Source organism: Geotrypetes seraphini, chromosome 3 (genome assembly GCF_902459505.1).
Source record: "Geotrypetes seraphini chromosome 3, aGeoSer1.1, whole genome shotgun sequence".
Taxonomy (NCBI): Eukaryota; Metazoa; Chordata; class Amphibia; order Gymnophiona; family Dermophiidae; genus Geotrypetes; species Geotrypetes seraphini.
In genome coordinates, this window is record NC_047086.1 from 82,477,761 (window position 1) to 82,495,263 (window position 17,503).

The 17,503-nt window shown below is 46.8% G+C and overlaps 1 protein-coding gene across 2 annotated transcripts in view; it reads left to right on the forward strand.

The window, feature by feature from the left end:
• The window catches only part of LOC117356515 (ribonuclease H1-like), a 112,261-nt gene extending 95,532 nt beyond the window's left edge, over positions 1-16,729 (forward strand). For both annotated transcript variants that reach the window (XM_033935802.1, XM_033935801.1), the window contains exon 9: positions 15,375-16,729. In XM_033935802.1, the coding sequence (XP_033791693.1) occupies positions 15,375-15,461 (87 nt within the window). In that variant the 3' untranslated portion in view covers positions 15,462-16,729. The remainder of the gene's footprint in view (positions 1-15,374) is intronic.
• Positions 16,730-17,503: the final 774 nt, after the last annotated feature.

Genomic DNA, 17,503 nt, shown 5'->3' on the forward strand with positions numbered 1-17,503 from the left:
GCCCGCGATCTGTCCTTGCCTAAAGCAGGGGTCTGCTTCCCTTCCCACTGCCCTCCCCCAAGCCACCGCAATCGGGGAACAGGCCTGCGCCCGAGGTCTTAGCTCTCCCTGCATATCTTCCCCAGCTCGGAGCCAACCAATTCTCGCCACCCGACGTCAATTCTAATGTTGGGGAGGAAGTTCCGGGCCAGCCAATCGCTGCCTGGCTGGCCCGGAAGTTCCTCCCCGACGTCAGGTGGCGTGAATTGGTTGGCCCCGCGCTGGGGAAGATAAGCAGGGAGAGTTAAGACCTCGGCACTGGCCTGTTCCCTGATTGCGGCGGCGGCAGCTTGTTCCCCGATTGCGGCGGTGGTGACCTGTTCCCTGATTGTGGCGGCGGCAGCTTGTTCCCCGATTGCGGCGGTGGAGGCCTGTTCCCCGATTGTGGCAGCAGCAGCTTGTTCCCCGATTGCGGCGGTGGTGGCCTGTTACCTGATTGCGGCGGTGGCAGCCTGTTCCCCCAATGGTGGTGGCTTGGGGGAGGGCAGGGAGAAGTAAAGAAAGAAATGGGGGGACAGAGAGACAGAAAGAAAGAAGGGAAACGGGACACAGACAGAAAGGGGCATGGAGAGAGGAAGGGCGGGCATGGAGAAAGAAAAAAAGAAAGAAAGGGGGCACGGAGAGAGAGAGAAAGACAGACATAAAGAAAGAATGGGGGCATGGATAGAGAGAGAAAGAAAGAAGGGGGCAGGGTGAAAGAAATAAAAAGTTGGGGGAGGGAAGGAGACAGATGCCAGACCAGGAGAAAGGAAGGAAGGAGGGAGGGAGAGAAAGGAAGGAAAGGGATGCCAGACCATGGAAATAGGACGGAAGAAGAGAGAGATAGGAAGGGAAGGTAAGACATGGAAACGTAGATTTTGAAAAGAAAGCAGAAAAATTGAACATTAAGTTAATGCCAAAGATGGATGCAAGGCAGAAAGTGAAGACGGAGAGAAAACCAGTCAAAGGACAAGAAGGCCCTGGAAACATAGTTGAAAGCACAGAAAAATAAAGTCACCAGACAACAAAGGTAGGGAAAATGATTTTATTTTCAATATAGTGATTGAAATGTGCCAGTTTTGAGAAAGAAAAGATATTAAACTTTAAATGTGAGGGCTGCAGAAAAAATAGAGTACTTGGAGGGCTGCAGAAAAAATAGTTAATGTCTTAATAAAGAAATGACAATTTTGCATGAGGTAAAACTCTTTATAGTTTATATATCTTTCCTTTTAACTGTTAAAGGAAAGTTTTATAAACTATAAAGAGTTTTACCTCATGCAAAATTGTCATTTCTTTATTAAGACATTAACTATTTTTTCTGCGGCCCTCCAAGTACCTACAAATCCAAAATGTGGCCCCGCAAAGGGTTTGAGTTTGAGACCACTGCACTAGAGAGTTTTGTGTCATCTGCGAATTTTATAACTTCACACTTCGTCCCTGTTTCTAGGTCATTTATAAATATATTGAACAGCAGCGGCCCCAGCACTGACCCTTGCGGGACACCACTCATGACCCTTCTCCAGTCAGAGTAGTGTCCGGTTCAGGTAGATCTAAATCTTTCTTAAAACCAGCTACGCCGCAGGGCTCAGTGCTTGGACCCATGCTCTTTCAACATATTCATAAACAATCTGGAAATTGGTACGACGAGTGAGGTGATTAAATTTGAAGACGATACGAAGTTATTCAGAGTAGTAAAGACGCAGGGCATCCATCCGAGGATCATCAAGGAACTGAAAGGGACTATAGCTGAACTGTTTCAACTAATAGCCAAGCTGTCGATCAAATCGGGAAAGATTCCGGAAGACTGGAAAGTGGCGAATGTTACACTGATCTTCAAAAAGAGTTTGAGGGGAGACTCGGGAAACTACAGACCGGTGAGTCTAACCTCGGTACTGGGAAAGATGGTAGAGGCGCTGATAAAGGACACATCTTTGATCACCTTGACAGACACGGTCTGATGAGGATCAAACAACACGGTTTCAGCAAAGGCAGATCTTGTCTGACGAACTTGCTGCACATCTTCGAGGGAGTAAACAGGCAGATAGACAAGGGCAACGTGGTCGACATTGTATATCTGGATTTTCAGAAGGCGTTCGACAAGGTTCCACATGAATGACTATTTCGGAAAATTGCGAGTCATGGAATCAAGGGTGAAATACGTGGATCAAAAACTGGCTGGAGCATAGGAAACGGAAAGTGGGGGGTAAATGGACAATACTAGGACTGGAAGAGCGTCACCAGTGGGGTGCCGCAGGGCTCGGTGCTTGGATGCGTGCTCTTCAACATCTTTATAAACAATCTGGACATTGTTACGACGAGTGAGGTGATTAAATTTGCGGATGATACGAAGTTATTCAGAGTAGTGAAGACACAGGGAGATTGTGAAGATTTGCAATGTGACTTAATCAAGCTTGAGAAATGGCCATCGACATGGCAAATGAGGTTCAACATAGATAAGTGTAGTGATGTATGTCGGTAACAAAAATCTCATGCACGAATACAGGATGCCTGGGGTGGTACTTGGAGAGACCTCCCAGAAAAGAGACTTAGGAGTTCTGCTCGACAAGTTGATGAAGCCGTCTGTGCAATGTGCGGCGGCAGCAAAAAAGGCAAACAGAATGCTAGGAATGATTAAGAAGGGGATCATGAACAGATCGGAGAGGGTTAATATGCCGCTGTACCAGGCTATGGTGCGCCCTCACCTGGAGTACTGCGTCCAGCACTGGTCGCCGTACACAAAGAAGAACACGGTACTATTCAAAAGGGTCCAGAGAAGAGCAACTAAAATGGTTAAGGGGCTGGAGGAGTTGCCGTACAGTGAGAGATTAGAGAAACTGGGCCTCTTCTCCCTTGAAAAGAGGAGATTGAGAGGGGACATGATCGAGACATTCAAGATAATGAAGGGAATAGACTCAGTAGATAAGGACAGGTTGTTCACCCTCTCCAAGGTGGAGAGAACGAGAGGGCACTCTCTAAAGTTAAAATGGGATAGATTCCATACAAACATAAGGAAGTTCTTCACCCAGAGAGTGGTGGTGAACTGGAATGCTCTTCCGGAGTCTCTTAAAGGGGAAAACACCCTCCAGGGATTCAAGACAAGGCTAGACAAGTTTCTACTGAACCGGAATGTACACAGGTGAGGCTTGTCTCGGTTAGGGCACTGGTCTTTGACTTGGGGGCTGCAGCATGAACAGACTGTTGGGCGCGATGGGTCTGACCCAGCAACAGCAATTCTTATGTTATCTTTTTCCATAAAGACCAAAGCAAATAATTCATTCAGTTTCTCTGCTATGGCCTTATCCTCCCTGAGTGCCCCTTTTGGTCCTTGATCATCCAACGGATCCACGGATTCCCTCACTGTTTTTCTGCTTTTGATGTACCTAAAAAAAAAAAATGTTATGAGTTTTGCCTCTTTGGCAAATTTCTCTTTATATTTTTTCTTAACCTTCTTTATTGGTGTTTTGCATCTAACTTGCCAATGCTTGTGTGTCTCCTTATTTTCTTCATTCAGATCTTTTTTTCCATTCTTTAAAGGATGCTTATTTTTTTGACTATAATAGCTTCCTTCACTTCACCTTTTAACCATGCCAGCTCTCGTTTCCTCTTCTTTCCAACTTTGCTATTACATAGAATACTTCTGGTTTTGGACAGTCCTAACCTTGGCAACTGATCCTTTTAGCTTCTTTTTAACCATTTCCCTCATTTTATCATAGTCCCTTATGAATTCCATATGCTAGGTTTATCCCAGGACAAGCAGGCAGGTATTCTCACTAGTGGGTGACGTGATCCAATGGAGCCCCGATGCGGACGCCTCACAAGCAGTCTTGCTTGAAGAAACTTGAAGTTTTGAGTTCCCGCACTGCGCGAGTGCCTTCCCGCCCAGCATAGGGCGCGTCTCCTCAGTTCTTACTTTTCCGCGGAGCCGAGAAGTCCGTCTTCAACTCTCTGTGTGAAGTTAGTTCACTTGCGCCTTCTTAAAGTCCGCGGTTTTGGGTTCTTTTACTCAGAATTGTTGCTTTTCGTCGTGCTTTCTTGTTTTTTCAAAAACAAAAAAAAATTTCTTCCATCCGTTCGACTGGGCAGGCCACGTGGCCGCAGCCCTGCGACTTCGATCTTCTTCGGCCTATGTCCCAGCCTATTACCGGTTTTAAAAAGTGTGCCAAGTGCCAGTGCGTGATTTCGCTAACGGACCCTCATCGACGCTGTCTTCAGTGTCTCGGGCTTCAACACCTTCCGAAATCGTGCCGGCCTTGCTCCACACTCATAGCATGTGCTTTCAAGCGTCGTTGCTTATTGTGGGAGTCGCTGTTCAGCATGGAGTCTTCGACGGAGCTATCTTCGCCTTCGACATCAGCCGCTGCTCTCCAGCCTTCCACCTCTGCGGCCCCGAGCATCCTCAAGCCTGCTTCGTTTGTGCCGGCTCAGCCTTCGGTGCCAGCTGCGATGCCTTCCTCCGTCTCCTCCGGTCAGGTAGCACAGCAGCCCATACCCCCGGTAGTGCTAAAAGTGCCCAAGGCTTCTAAGCCCAAGCACTCTCACACTGCCTCTAAGGACCGTGAGGCCCGTGTAGGTGGTCCCATTGTTGATGCGGATCCATCCTTGCCGGCTTCATTCCAGACCTTGCTTGAGAAGCAATTCATTGAGCTCTTTACCACCATGGGGCCCAAGCTTCTCTCTCAAATCCAGCCTGTGCAAGCGGAGGTCTCCCGAGGGGTCGAGCCGCCTCCGGTGCATCAGAAGTACGCACACTCTTTACAGGGAGCAGAGTCTCTGCGAGTGTCTGGTCTGGCATCGATGCATGCATCGCAAGGAGCAGAGTCTTTGCCCATGCCTCCGTTGGAACCGATCCATTCGCTGCAAGGAGCAGAGTCTTTGCGAGTGCCTCCATTGGAACCGATTCATTCGATGCAAGGAGTAGAGTCTTTGCGAGTGCCTCCATTGGAACTGATCCATTCGATGCAAGGAGTAGAGTCTTTGCGAGTGCCTCCATTGGAACCGATCCATTCGATGCAAGGAGTAGAGTCTTTGCGAGTGCCTCCATTGGAGCCGATCCACCTGATGCAAGGGCTCAAGTCTTTGCTTCCAGCCAACCACTTCTGCTTCGATCGACCGCTTCCAGTCCCATCCACTCACTGGGGGCCTCATCGAAGACACACTCGCCTCGTTTGTCGAGGCCTGCTTCCAGACACAGCTTGCATCATCGATCGAGACATTCTTCGAGGCACTCATCCAGGCATGCCTCGCCTCATCGGAAGCAGCCTTTTCATCAGTATTCCCCACCAGCTACTTCGCCTCCCCCACTACCGGAGCTCGAAGACACGATGGGGTCTTTTTCGCTTTCTCGATCCCCGTCCTCATTGGATCCAGAGGCCTCGACGTCCGAGTCCTTCTCGAGACCCTGCTTTGGCTGACCAACTGTCTTTCTCCTCCTTTCTTCGGCAGATGGCAGCTGATTTGGACATTCAACTGGACACAGGTTCCAAATTTTCTAAGGAGTATCTGGAGACTATGCATCTCCCTCAACCATCTGCTGAATCCCTCAAGTTTCCTCTTCATAAGCTGCTGGATCAGACCTTTGTTCGTTGTCTTGAAACACCATATTCCATCCCTGCTGTGCCGGGCAAATTGGATGCCAGGTACTGCACGGTCCACCATAAGGGGTTTGACGGTGCCCAACTCTCCCATCAATCCCTCTTGGTGGAGTCTTCATTGAAGCGGTCTCATCCCTCCCAGGTGTATGCCACCATTCCGCCTGGCAGTGAAGGCAAGACCATGGACAGGTTTGGCAGGAGAATTTACCAAAACTCCATGATGACATCCAGAGTTCTTAATTACAACTTTCACTTCATCACCTATTTTGAATTTTTCCTGTCTGTCCTTCAAAAATTCATGCCGTATTTGGACTCTCGAGCCCAGTTTGAGTACCAGGAGGTTCTGGCTTTGTTGTCCCAACTCCGGTTGCAGATGATACAATCCTCCTACGATGCCTTTGAGTTATCTGCTCGGGCTACTGCTTGCTCGGTGGCCATGCGCCGGCTGGCGTGGCTCAGGACCATCGACATGGACCCCAATCTTCAGGACAGGCTGGCCAACGTCCCATGTGTTGGTACCAACTTCTTCGATGAGTCCATTGAGGCGGCGACCAAGAAGCTTTCGGACCACGAGAAATCTTTCCAATCCATTCTTCGTCCGAAGCCCAAGCCTGCTCCTCCTCGTCCGTCACGTCCACGGTTGATCTACCAGCGGCGTTTCCTGCCTAAACAGGCTCTTGCCATCTGTCAGCCTGTTAAGAGGCAGCATCCCCAAAAGCAACAACAGAAGCCTCAGCCATCTGCTGTCCCTGAGGCTCCTCAGCCTTTTTGACTGTCTTGTGAAGAGCATAACGTCCGTCGTTCTGCTGTTTCCAGTTTTTCCACCGACAGGGGGGTCGTCTCCATCATTTTTACCATCGATGGACGACTATTTCCACCGACCTCTGGGTCCTTTCCATCGTAAGGGAGGGATACTTTCTTCAGTTCCATCAAGTTCCTCCGGAACATCCTTCAAGAGAGTATCCTTCCAACTTGACCCAGACCGCCCTTCTTCTTCAGGAAGCTCAGGCTTTGTTGCAGCTCCGGGCTGTCGAGCCGGTTCCTTTGGCTCAACAGAACAAGGGTTTTTACTCCCGGTACTTCCTTGTTCCGAAGAAGATGGGCGATCTGCGCCCCATTTTGGATCTCAGGGTGCTCAACAAATTTCTGGTCAAAGAAAAATTTTGCATGTTGACACTGGCATCCCTGTATCCCCTCATCGAGCAGAACGATTGGTTATGCTCTCTGGATCTCAAGGAGGTCTACACTCACATTCCCATTCATCCGGCCTCCCATCAGTATCTCAGATTTTGGGTGAGACATCTTCATCTCCAATACCGAGTGCTTCCTTTCGGCCTGTACTCGTCACCCAGAATCTTCACCAAGTGCCTGGTTGTGGTGGCAGCAGCGCTCAGGACCCATGGTCTTCAGGTGTTTCCATACCTGGACGATTGGCTCATCAAGGATTCCACATGTCAGAGAGTCGTCCTGGCGACCCAGAGGACTTTCTGGTTCCTGCAGAATCTGGGGTTCGAGATCAACTTTCCAAAATCCCATCTGCAACCTTCCCAGACTCTTCCCTTCATCGGAGCTGTTCTGGATACTACTCAACTCAGGGCATTCCTCCCTCCTCAACATCTGGAAGCTGTCCTCCATCTTTGTCGCTCAGTGTCCTCTTGCCCATCCATCTCGGTGAGACACATGATGGTTCTTCTGGGCCACATGGCCTCTACAGTCCACGTGACTCCTTTTGCCAGACTTCACCTCAGGATTCCTCAGTGGACCCTGGCATCTCAATGGACGCAGGTATCCGACCCTCTGTCTCGACACATCCAGGTCACTCCTACTCTGACTCAATCTCTTCGCTGGAGGATGCTCTCTTCCAATCTATCCAGAGGTTTGCTGTTTCACACACACCCCCATCAGAAAGTTCTCACGACCAACTCTTCTACTTATGCTTGGGGGGCTCATCTGGATGGTCTCCGCACTCAAGGTTATTGGACTAGCACGGACCGCCAGTGCCACATCTATCTCCTGGAACTCAGTGCAATTTTCAATGCTCTCAATGCTTTTCAACATCTGCTTCGCGACCGTGTTGTCCTCATTTGCACGGACAACCAGGTCGCCATGTACTATGTCAACAAACAGGGAGGCACGGGATCGGCCTCCCTCTGCCAGGAAGCTCTGAAAGTTTGGGATTGGGCGATTCGCCATAACACCTTCCTCAAAGCTGTCTACACTCAGGGGGTAGACAATGCCTTAGCGGACAACTTGAGTCATCTTCTGCAACCTCACGAGTGGACTCGTCACTCCACGCCCCTTCATCTCATCTTCTCTCAGTGGGGAACGCCTCAGATAGACCTCTTTGCAGCCCCCCACAACTTCAAACTGCCTCAGTTCTGCTCCAGGATCTACACTCCTCATCGCCTCGAGGCAGATGCCTTTCTTCTGGACTGGACGAATCTCTTTCTATATGCATTTCCTCCATTTCCTCTCATTCAAAAGACTCTAGTCAAGCTGAAGTCAGACCATGCCACTATGATCCTGATTGCTCCTCGGTGGCCCAGACAACCTTGGTACTCCCTTCTACTTCAACTCAGCACCAGGGAGCCTTACCTTCTACCAGTTTTTCCCTCACTACTTACACAGCATCAGGGATCTCTGCTTCATCCCAACCTGCATTCTCTACACCTGACAGCTTGGTTCCTCTCAACATAATTCCTCTCCAGTTTTCTCAACCTTTGAGGGATGTTTTGGAAGCTTCATGGAAGCCTGCTACTAGACAATGCTATCACCAAAAGTGGACTAGATTTTCTACTTGGTGTTTTTCTCATCATCAGGAACCTCAACATTCCTCCTTATCTTCAGTTTTGGACTATCTTTTGCACCTTTCTCACTCTGGCCTCAAGTCTACTTCGATACGAGTCCACCTTAGTGCAATTGCTGCTTTCCATCAGCCTCTTCAAGGGAAACTTCTCTCTGCTCATCATGTGGTTTCCAGATTCATGAAAGGACTTTTCCATGTCAATCCTCCTCTCAAACCTCCTCCAGTGGTTTGGGACCTCAATGTTGTTCTTTCTCAACTTATGAAGCCTCCGTTTGAACCAATGGACAAGTCTCATCTGAAGTATCTCACTTGGAAAGTGGTGTTTCTCATTGGCCTCACTTCTGCTCGCCGAGTCAGTGAGCTCCAAGCCTTGGTTGCTGATCCACCCTTTACAGTGTTCCATCATGAAAAGGAGGTTCTTCGCACTCATCCAAAATTCCTTCCTAAAGTTGTCTCAGAATTTCATCTCAATCAATCTATTGTTCTTCCAGTGTTTTTTCCAAAGCCTCATTCTCATCCTGGAGAATCAGCTCTGCACACTCTGGACTGTAAGCGTGCTTTGGCTTCCTATCTGGAACGCACCAAACCGCACAGAACTGCTCCTCAACTTTTCATCTCCTTTGATCCGAACAAGTTGGGACGTCATCTCCAACTGGATGGCGGCTTGTATCTCTTTCTGCTATGCCCAGGCTGGATTACCCCTTCATAGTAAAGTCACAGCCCATAAGGTCAGAGCGATGGCAACCTCTGTGGCTTTCCTCAGATCGACACCGATTGAGATTTGTAGGGCTGCCACTTGGTCCTCGGTTCATACCTTCACTTCTCATTATTGTCTGGATACTTTCTCCAGACGGGATGGACAGTTTGGCCAAACGGTATTGCAAAATTTATTCTCCTAAGTTGCCAACTCTCCCACCATCCCACTTGTGTTAGCTTGGAGGTCACCCATCAGTGAGAATACCTGCCTGCTTGTCCTGGGATAAAGCAATGTTACTTACCGTAACAGTTGTTATCCAGGGACAGCAGGCAGCTATTCTCACGTCCCACCCACCTCCCTTGGGTTCGCTTCTCTGCTAATTATCTGAACTTAGGAGACGCGCCCTACGCTGGGCGGGAAGGCACTCGCGCATGCGCGGTGCAGGCGACTCGAAACTTCGAGTTTCTTCAAGCAAAACTGCTTGTGAGGCGTCCGCATCGGGGCTCCGTTGGATCACGTCACCCACTAGTGAGAATAGCTGCCTGCTGTCCCTGGATAACAACTGTTACGGTAAGTAACATTACTGTTCAATCTCTTCCCACAATCCGGGAGTTGCAGAAATCTATTCTGTGCCAGTCTGGAGGGACTTAAAAGAAAGAAAATTAGCAGTTAAGAGTCTAATTTTTCCATCTTTTCTCCATGCTCCTCCCACTTAGCTGAGGAGTAGACCATGTAGAAGTCTTTTTGATCTACTCTGCTTCCTTTCTTGTGGTTTTTTTTTTTGCTTAAAGTTCATCTTTTTATCAATGGCTTTGGTGCCTTGAGACCCCTTTAAAAGGGTTCTCTGCCTGGGAAAGGACACAGTTTCCGCGGAGCTGGACTGCTGCTACATAGGACAAACTTCATGTGGACTTGGTTGAGCCAGCCTGCTGTGTGCAGCTTTCAGAGCTCGGGGTCCATCCCCCTGAGAGCGTGCTTACCTGCTAACCCTGACAGAGATTTAAGTGTAGGCTGTTTGCGCCCTGAGTAAGAGGCCTCTGGGTACATAAGAACATCCTTACTGGGTCAGACCAATGGACCATCAAGCCCAGTAGCCCGTTCTCACAGTGGCCAATCCACATCACTAATACCTGGCCAAAACCCAAAGAGTAGCAACATTCCATGCTGCCAATCCAGGGCAAGCAGAGGCTTCACCCATGTCTTAACAGACTATGGACTTTTTCTCGAGGAATTTGTCCAAACCTTTCTTAAAACCAGCTACGCTATCCACTTTTACCACAACCTCTGGCAACGTGTTTGAGCTTTACTATTCTTTGAGTGAAAAAAATATTTCCCTGCAGTTTCATCAAATGTCCCCTAGACTTTGTATTTTTTGACGGAGTGAAAAATCGATCTATTTGTATCCGTTCTACTCCACTCAGGATTTTATAGACTTCAGTGATATCTCCTTTCAGCCTTCTTTTCCAAGCTGTGTTTTCCCACCCCCTGTTATGGCAGCCTGAAAATTGTGTATTGGTGAAATTTTGAGGCAGCAAATCCTTTCCCTTTACTTCAACTGCACAGATAGAGCTGACAGGCAGGCACTGTGGAGACTTAAGTACAGCCCCATTACTTCCTATGGGAGAATTGGGGGGGGGGGGGTATGAAAATAGGATGTTCAGCAATTTCTGGGGCTAGGGATCAGTTCCACAACCCCCCAAAATCACAAATCACCAATTTTTGTGTTTCCATCTGGTCTCCACAAGGTGTTTTAGGCGCAAATTTACTGGTGACGGCATTCTTGGATTTTTAGCAATCTTTTTTTAAGTTTGTTTTTTTTCTGCTTCAGAACCTCTCGATTTTCATTCATAATCATTAGGGATAGATGACTCCACCTCTAAGGAGTTGATTTCCTATATGGAATACATCGGTTTACCAGCAGAAGAGCATCCTTGTCTGCGGCACATGAGGGGAGGGGATGGGAGCTTCGGGCTTCGCCTCTTCGGGGTCCTTTAGGGCTGGGGAGCCTGTTTGGGTCCGGGAAATGGGTGGAAAATCTCACTCAGTACCAGTTTCAGGCAGGAATGGTAAAGCACAGGCGTATGGAGTTCTGTTACCTTTCACAGTCATTCTCCTGGACTTGTAGGAAGCTGATATTGACCCCGACTTGTGTTTTTCCCCCAGAATTTGTGCAGTTCATGTGGAGAGCATATCTTGCAGACCCGACACATGGCACAGCCATTGGGTACTGCGCAAGCTTTTCAGTCAGGACCTACCCTTGTGCCCCTGTCCACTTGGGACCTGGATAGCCTTCACTTATGCACTTATACTATGGTTACTGCATCCAACCTGGATATCGTATATGATATGATTAGCCAAGTGGTCTCCAAGAGTCCTGATATGGATGACGACTCCTCTGTCCATCGGCTGTTTAAATCAGCCTCTGTTTTGAGTTTTATTGCGGACACTATAAAAGAGCTAAAGCTAGAAGCTCAGCCCTCTACACCTCAATGCACTGTCATGAGTTGGTCTAGTACTCTGACATCCTTTTTCCGTCTCATCCAGATCTCACTGCTCTGGTTACTGAACAGTGGGAGACCCCAGAGAGTTCTTTTTGGTTGATTAAGACTATGGCTAAGCTCTGTTCTATGGTACTGGATTTTCAGCTGCTGTTTGAGCAGCCGAAGGTGAATTCAGCAGTGGCATAGGTGACCAAGCATGCTGCCCTCCCGAGTGAAGGAGGAGTGATGCTGAAAGATTCTCAGGACTGTAGCATGGACATGGTCTTGAAGAAGCTTTTTGGAGTTGATTCTTCGGGTATTAAGGTGGCAGCAGCTGCCTACTTTGCAGTGCGTGCTTGTCACATGAGGTTGTGCTGAGACCCTTCTATGAAGGATGACACCAGCCCCCAGCTGGTGCAAGAAGGGGTTGATTATGTGGCAGATGCCTTGTATGACCATAGGCAAAGTTTCAGTGTATGCTGTTTCTGCCTGCAGAACACTCTGGGTCTGCCACTGGGCTGGAGATTCGGCATCTAAAGTGACTCAACAGACTTCTTTTTTAAGGGTCAAATGCTGTTTGGCAAAGGTTTGGATGACCTTATGGCCAGTGTGGTGGACTGCTTTCCTAAATCCCTCTGGACAGTAGGCCTCAGCGGACTTCGGAAGGAGGTCACACCAATTTTTGGCTCTCACACAGGTTTTGCCAGAATTTCTCAGGCTCATCTGGCCAGAGATATTCTCAGTGTTATAGACAAAGCTATAACAATACCAGGCGCCAGCATGCTTCAGGTTATCGCACCAGCCTTGCTTCTAAGAAGTCCCAATGACACTAGGGACTCGGCCACGTTTCCTTACATTGGAGGCCGGTAGTCAACATTCCTACAGGAGCGGGAACAAATCTCCTCTGACCAACGGGTGCTGGATATCATATGGGTGTGACATAAGATAGACTTATTTTGCCTCCCTCCAGATTTATTTTTGGACTCTTCTGTGGGCAGATCAGAAAAAATGCTGAAGGTCAGGGTGAATCTGCAGCGTCTCTTGGACATTTAAGCCTTAGAGTCCTTGGAAGTAGTACCCTGGGCCAGAGTGCACATGCAGCCACTACAGCAATCCCTTCTGTCATGGTGGTCTCCACAGCATCATCCCCTTCAGGTGCCCCTTCCCTAGATGTTGCCAGCATGAAGCAGTCTTTGCTGATGGCTTCAGAGGGCTACTTGTGAAAAGGGCGTATCTCTCAGGATCTCAGAGTGGATTACTCTCATGACCGATGCCAGCCTCTTTGGCTTGGGGGCACATTGTGGGGATCATTCCATTAAGGGCCTATGGACTTCCCGTCAGAAGGATTGGTTGATAAATCAGATAGAACTTTGAGCCCTACGATTGGTACTCGGAGCTCTCCAGATAACCTTGGAAGGGAAGGTAGTGTGGATGTTTTCCAACAATGCCATAGCAGTAGCGTATATGAATCGATAAGGAGGCACCAGAAGCGCTCCCATGAGTCAGGAAGCTTGGATTCTGTTCCAATGGCGGAGGTACATCTTCTGGCTCTTTCCACAGCACACATGGCCAGAGAGGAAAATGTACAAGGCGACTTTCTCAGTCATCAGATCATGGACCCAGGAGAGTGATTGCTCTCAGATAGAGCATTTTGTCTCATTGTGAGCTCCTGTGGCATACCAACAAAGGACTTGATGGCTTCAGCCAAGCACTCCAAAGTCAAGCGCTTCTTCATTCGAAGAACAGAGCCAGGAAGCTTAGGACTGGAAGCATTGGTCCAGCCTTGGTCGACTTGGAAACTCCTTTACTTATTCCCACCTTGGCCATTGGTAGGTCGGGCCATTTGCAAGATCTCATCTCATTCAGGCCTTGTGATTCTAGTAGCTCCAGACTGGCCTCACCTCACCATCCTTGGTATGCAGATCTGATCTGTCTTCAGTGAGACAAGCTCAAGCTTCCGCTTTGATACCTACTTAGTCTGGGGCCTGTTCCTATGTAGAACCCCCAGCGCTTAGGTCTTATGGCTTGGCTCTTGAGTGCTCGGCCTTGAGACAACAAGGATACTCGGACATGGTGATTGCCACTCTTCTAAAGTCTAAGAAGCACTCTACTCTGGCAGCTTATGACAAGGCTTGGAAGGCTTTGCAGCAGTGGTGTGCCAGAGACCAGGTGGAGCCATTGAGTGCTCCAATTCCAGCGATATTGGCCTTTTTTACAAGCCGGGCTGGAAAAGGGCCTTGCTTTGGCATCCCTAAAGGTACATGTGGCAGGTCTTTCTCGTTACGGCTCATCCTGATGTGACTAGGTTTTTCAAGGGGGTGCTTCATTTGCGGCTACCCCTGCATCAGATTTTTCCAATATAGAACCTCAATGTGGTTCTCAAAAGGCCTTGCTGCAGCTCCCTTTAAACTGCTCAAACAGGTGTCTCTTCTGGATTTTACAGTCAAGACAGTTTTCCTAGTGATGATTGTCTCAGCTAGACATATCTCTGTTGCAAGATCTCTCTTGTAGAGAACCCTTTTTCTGGATCACGGAGGCCATGGTACCCCTCCGGACTGTTCTTTCCTTTCTTCCGAAAGTGGTTTTGGAATTTCATATCAACCAGGAAGTTTGTCTGCCTGACTTTTGTTCCACTGGATCAGTTGACAAGTATAAGATATAGCAAAAACTGGATGTCTGCAGAGTCTTTCTGCACTACTTGGCGAGGACCAATGACTTCCATCTTTTTGATCATCTGTTTGTCCTCAAGCCACTCCAGGCATGGCAGGCTGGCATCTAAATCTTTTCTTTTGTCAGATGCATTCACATGGCGATTTTGTCAACTTGCATCGCCTATGGCAGGCAACCACCAGTATCCTTCAAAGCTCATTCGACCATGGTCGGAGTCTCGAGCAATTAAACCAGCCAAAATTTGTATAGAACAGCCACTTGGTTGTCTCTTCATACCTTTACCAGATTTTAAAGTGGATGTGGTGGCTCAGTCTGATGCCACTTTTGGGGCCTCTGTGTTACGGGCAGGCTCTTCTTTCCCACCCTAGATGTTGTCATTGCTTTGGTACATCACCTTTTGGATTGATTACGGAAAGGACGTAACAGAATGGAAGATTAAGTTCTTACCTTTGTTAATCTTCTTTCTATAAGTCCCTTACTGTATCAATATGTCCCTCCCTTTGTCTACCTGCCTGTTTTTGCTCTGGAAGTTTCTCCTTTTAGGCTTCGATATCTTCCAGCCAGCAGACAAGCCCTGTGGGGGATTCTTGTGTATGAATTAATATGTATCTTTCGAAGGCAGGTTTCCAGTTTGTGCTCACCACACACAATAGGTCGGTTCCATGTTGTTTCTATGTTTTTGCCTGTTAAATCGTTCTTTTATCTTGCAGAGCAGAACAGAATGCTGTTGTATGGTGGGATGCTGTCCCTTTTCTATGCTTTGTTCCAGTACTTTTTGGTGGCTTTTGGACTTCACTACAGGGGGCTCTCTACTCCTCAGCTAAGTAGGAGGAGCATGGAGAAATGAATGTGAAATATCTTTCATATTGATTCTGTAAAGGACATGCAGAAAGATTAACAAAGGTAAGAACCTAATCTCCCATTACCATATGAGAGACTATCCTTCAACAGAGCTTACAATCTAATAAGACAGACAAACAGGACAACTGGCATAGACTTGGTTACAAAAAAAAAAAATCCCCAACAAAACACATAAAATGAGTCTTGTGTTTCTGAATTGTGTACAGTTCTGGTGCTCTGTATGTACATTTAATTCTGATTTCTCTCTCTAGATACATATCCCTGGACATGCTGGCTTTCCAGGAAATGAGGCGGCGGATGGACTGGCTAGGGAAGGAGCCCGGAAACCAGAGAAGTAGTAGCATTTATTCCAGTAGAAAATACGAGTAGAAAAAGGATGATTCAAAACTGCTGTAAGGTGGTAAAGCGTTTCAAAATATAGACAAACTAAAGCATAAAGTATTTTAGTAGTTTCTTGTTAGCAAAGACAGAATCTGCGTTTTGTAGGAGGGTAGGCCTCCACCCATCCTGAAACCAAATAGGCAAAAACCAAAACACATTCAAACGACATTTCTTTATTTGCATAGTTAACTCTTATGTTAACAAAAGGCTTCCCCAAGATCATTGCTTATTAAATGGGAGCCTTTTATTAGGGATATACCCCACTGATTTTTGTTTTTATACAATAAATGTTCACATTTTCAGAATCTGTATGTGACATTTTGATGTCATCCCGATACTTATTTGAAATCTATTATAAATAGCATAAAAGTTAATTGTCAAGTGTTTGATTTTTCTGTTACATCTGTAAGTTTCTTTCTACACAATGCCTTTGACAGTTATGTAGTTATAGCCTATACCAGATATGGGCAATTCCAGTCCTTGAGGGCCGGAATCCAATCGGGTTTTCAGGATTTCCTCAATGAATATGCATGAGATCTATTTGCATGTACTGCTTTCAATGCATATTCATTGGGGAAATCCTGAAAACCCGATTGGATTCTGGCCCTCGAGGATCGGAGTTGCCCATGTCTGGCCTATATCTTGATTGGAAATACGATGTGCTTATAAGTTTACATAGCCCTAGCAGAATTTGTATATGATATGTATTATTTGTGAAAAATGAGTGATTAGACAAAACCACATTTCTTGTATTTTAATGTGCTTCAAATTAAACCATTATAATTCAAAGAATAGCATAATCATTAAATGAACGATAGCAATAAAGAAAATAATGGTTTTGTTAAAAAGTTTGTAATGTTCTTAATGTTGTGTATTGCCCCTTTTTTGCATCATTGACTGCTTGTAGTCTCTTCTAATAATTGTAATTCTCCGAGGACAAGCATGCAGTATATTCTCATGTATGGGTAATATCATCCACGGAGCCCGAAATGTACTTGTACCACAGTGTACTGTCACTTTAAAAACTTTAGTACTGCCCTTACTACAAGTGTCTTCCCACCGAACACTGGCTCGCAGGACCCTCAGGACGCTTCAGTGTGCTTTAAATTTTCTCTTTTTGTGCCTTCCTGTACCTTTTTTTTCTTAATATTTTCCCTTTTAAACTAAACTAAAACTTTAGCTTTATATACTGGGCCTTTATATACTGGGTCTTCAACCAAAATGGAGCTCGACTTGGTTAACAATAATTTTAAAAATACAAAAAAGATGGACGAGAAGGATCAGAGCCAAAAAAATATTAAAGTGGATGGTTTCCAAAATGTTTAGCAAACAAAAGTTTTTAAAGATTTTTGAAAAAATTGATAAATTTATCTTATTTTTTTTCAAGTTTTCACTTTCTTTGGGCCTTCAGGTGAAAACCACAGGAACATTAACTCATTTTTGGTTTGTTTCTATTCAACCTCCCTTATAATGAGACTTGATTTTGCGTTGGCGGTATTTCCATCAATGTCCCCCAAAGCCTAGTGGATTAAAGAAGTATACTCAATGTAATAGGACCATCTCGGGTTCGGACCCTCACAACTGGTGTGTGCAGTGTCTTGTCCTGAGTATCGGAACATTTTTTATAACTTCTCTGGTTGCATGCAAAAGAGGGGTGCTGCAGGACTTGGTGCTTGGACCCGTGCTCTTCAACATCTTTATAAAAGATCTGGACATAGGTACGACGAGTGAGGTAATTAAATTTGCGGACAATACAAAGTTATTCAGAGTAGTGAAGACACATGGGGATTACGAAGATCTGCAACTTGGCATAATCGGGCTCGAGGAATGGGCATCAACATGGCAGATGAGGTTCAACGTGGATAAGTGTAAAGTGATGTATGTTGGGAACAAAAATCTCATGCACGAATACAGGATGTCCGGGGTGGTACTTGGAGAGACCTCCCAGGAAAGAGACTTGGGAGTTCTGATCGACAAGTCAATGAAGCCGTCCATGCAA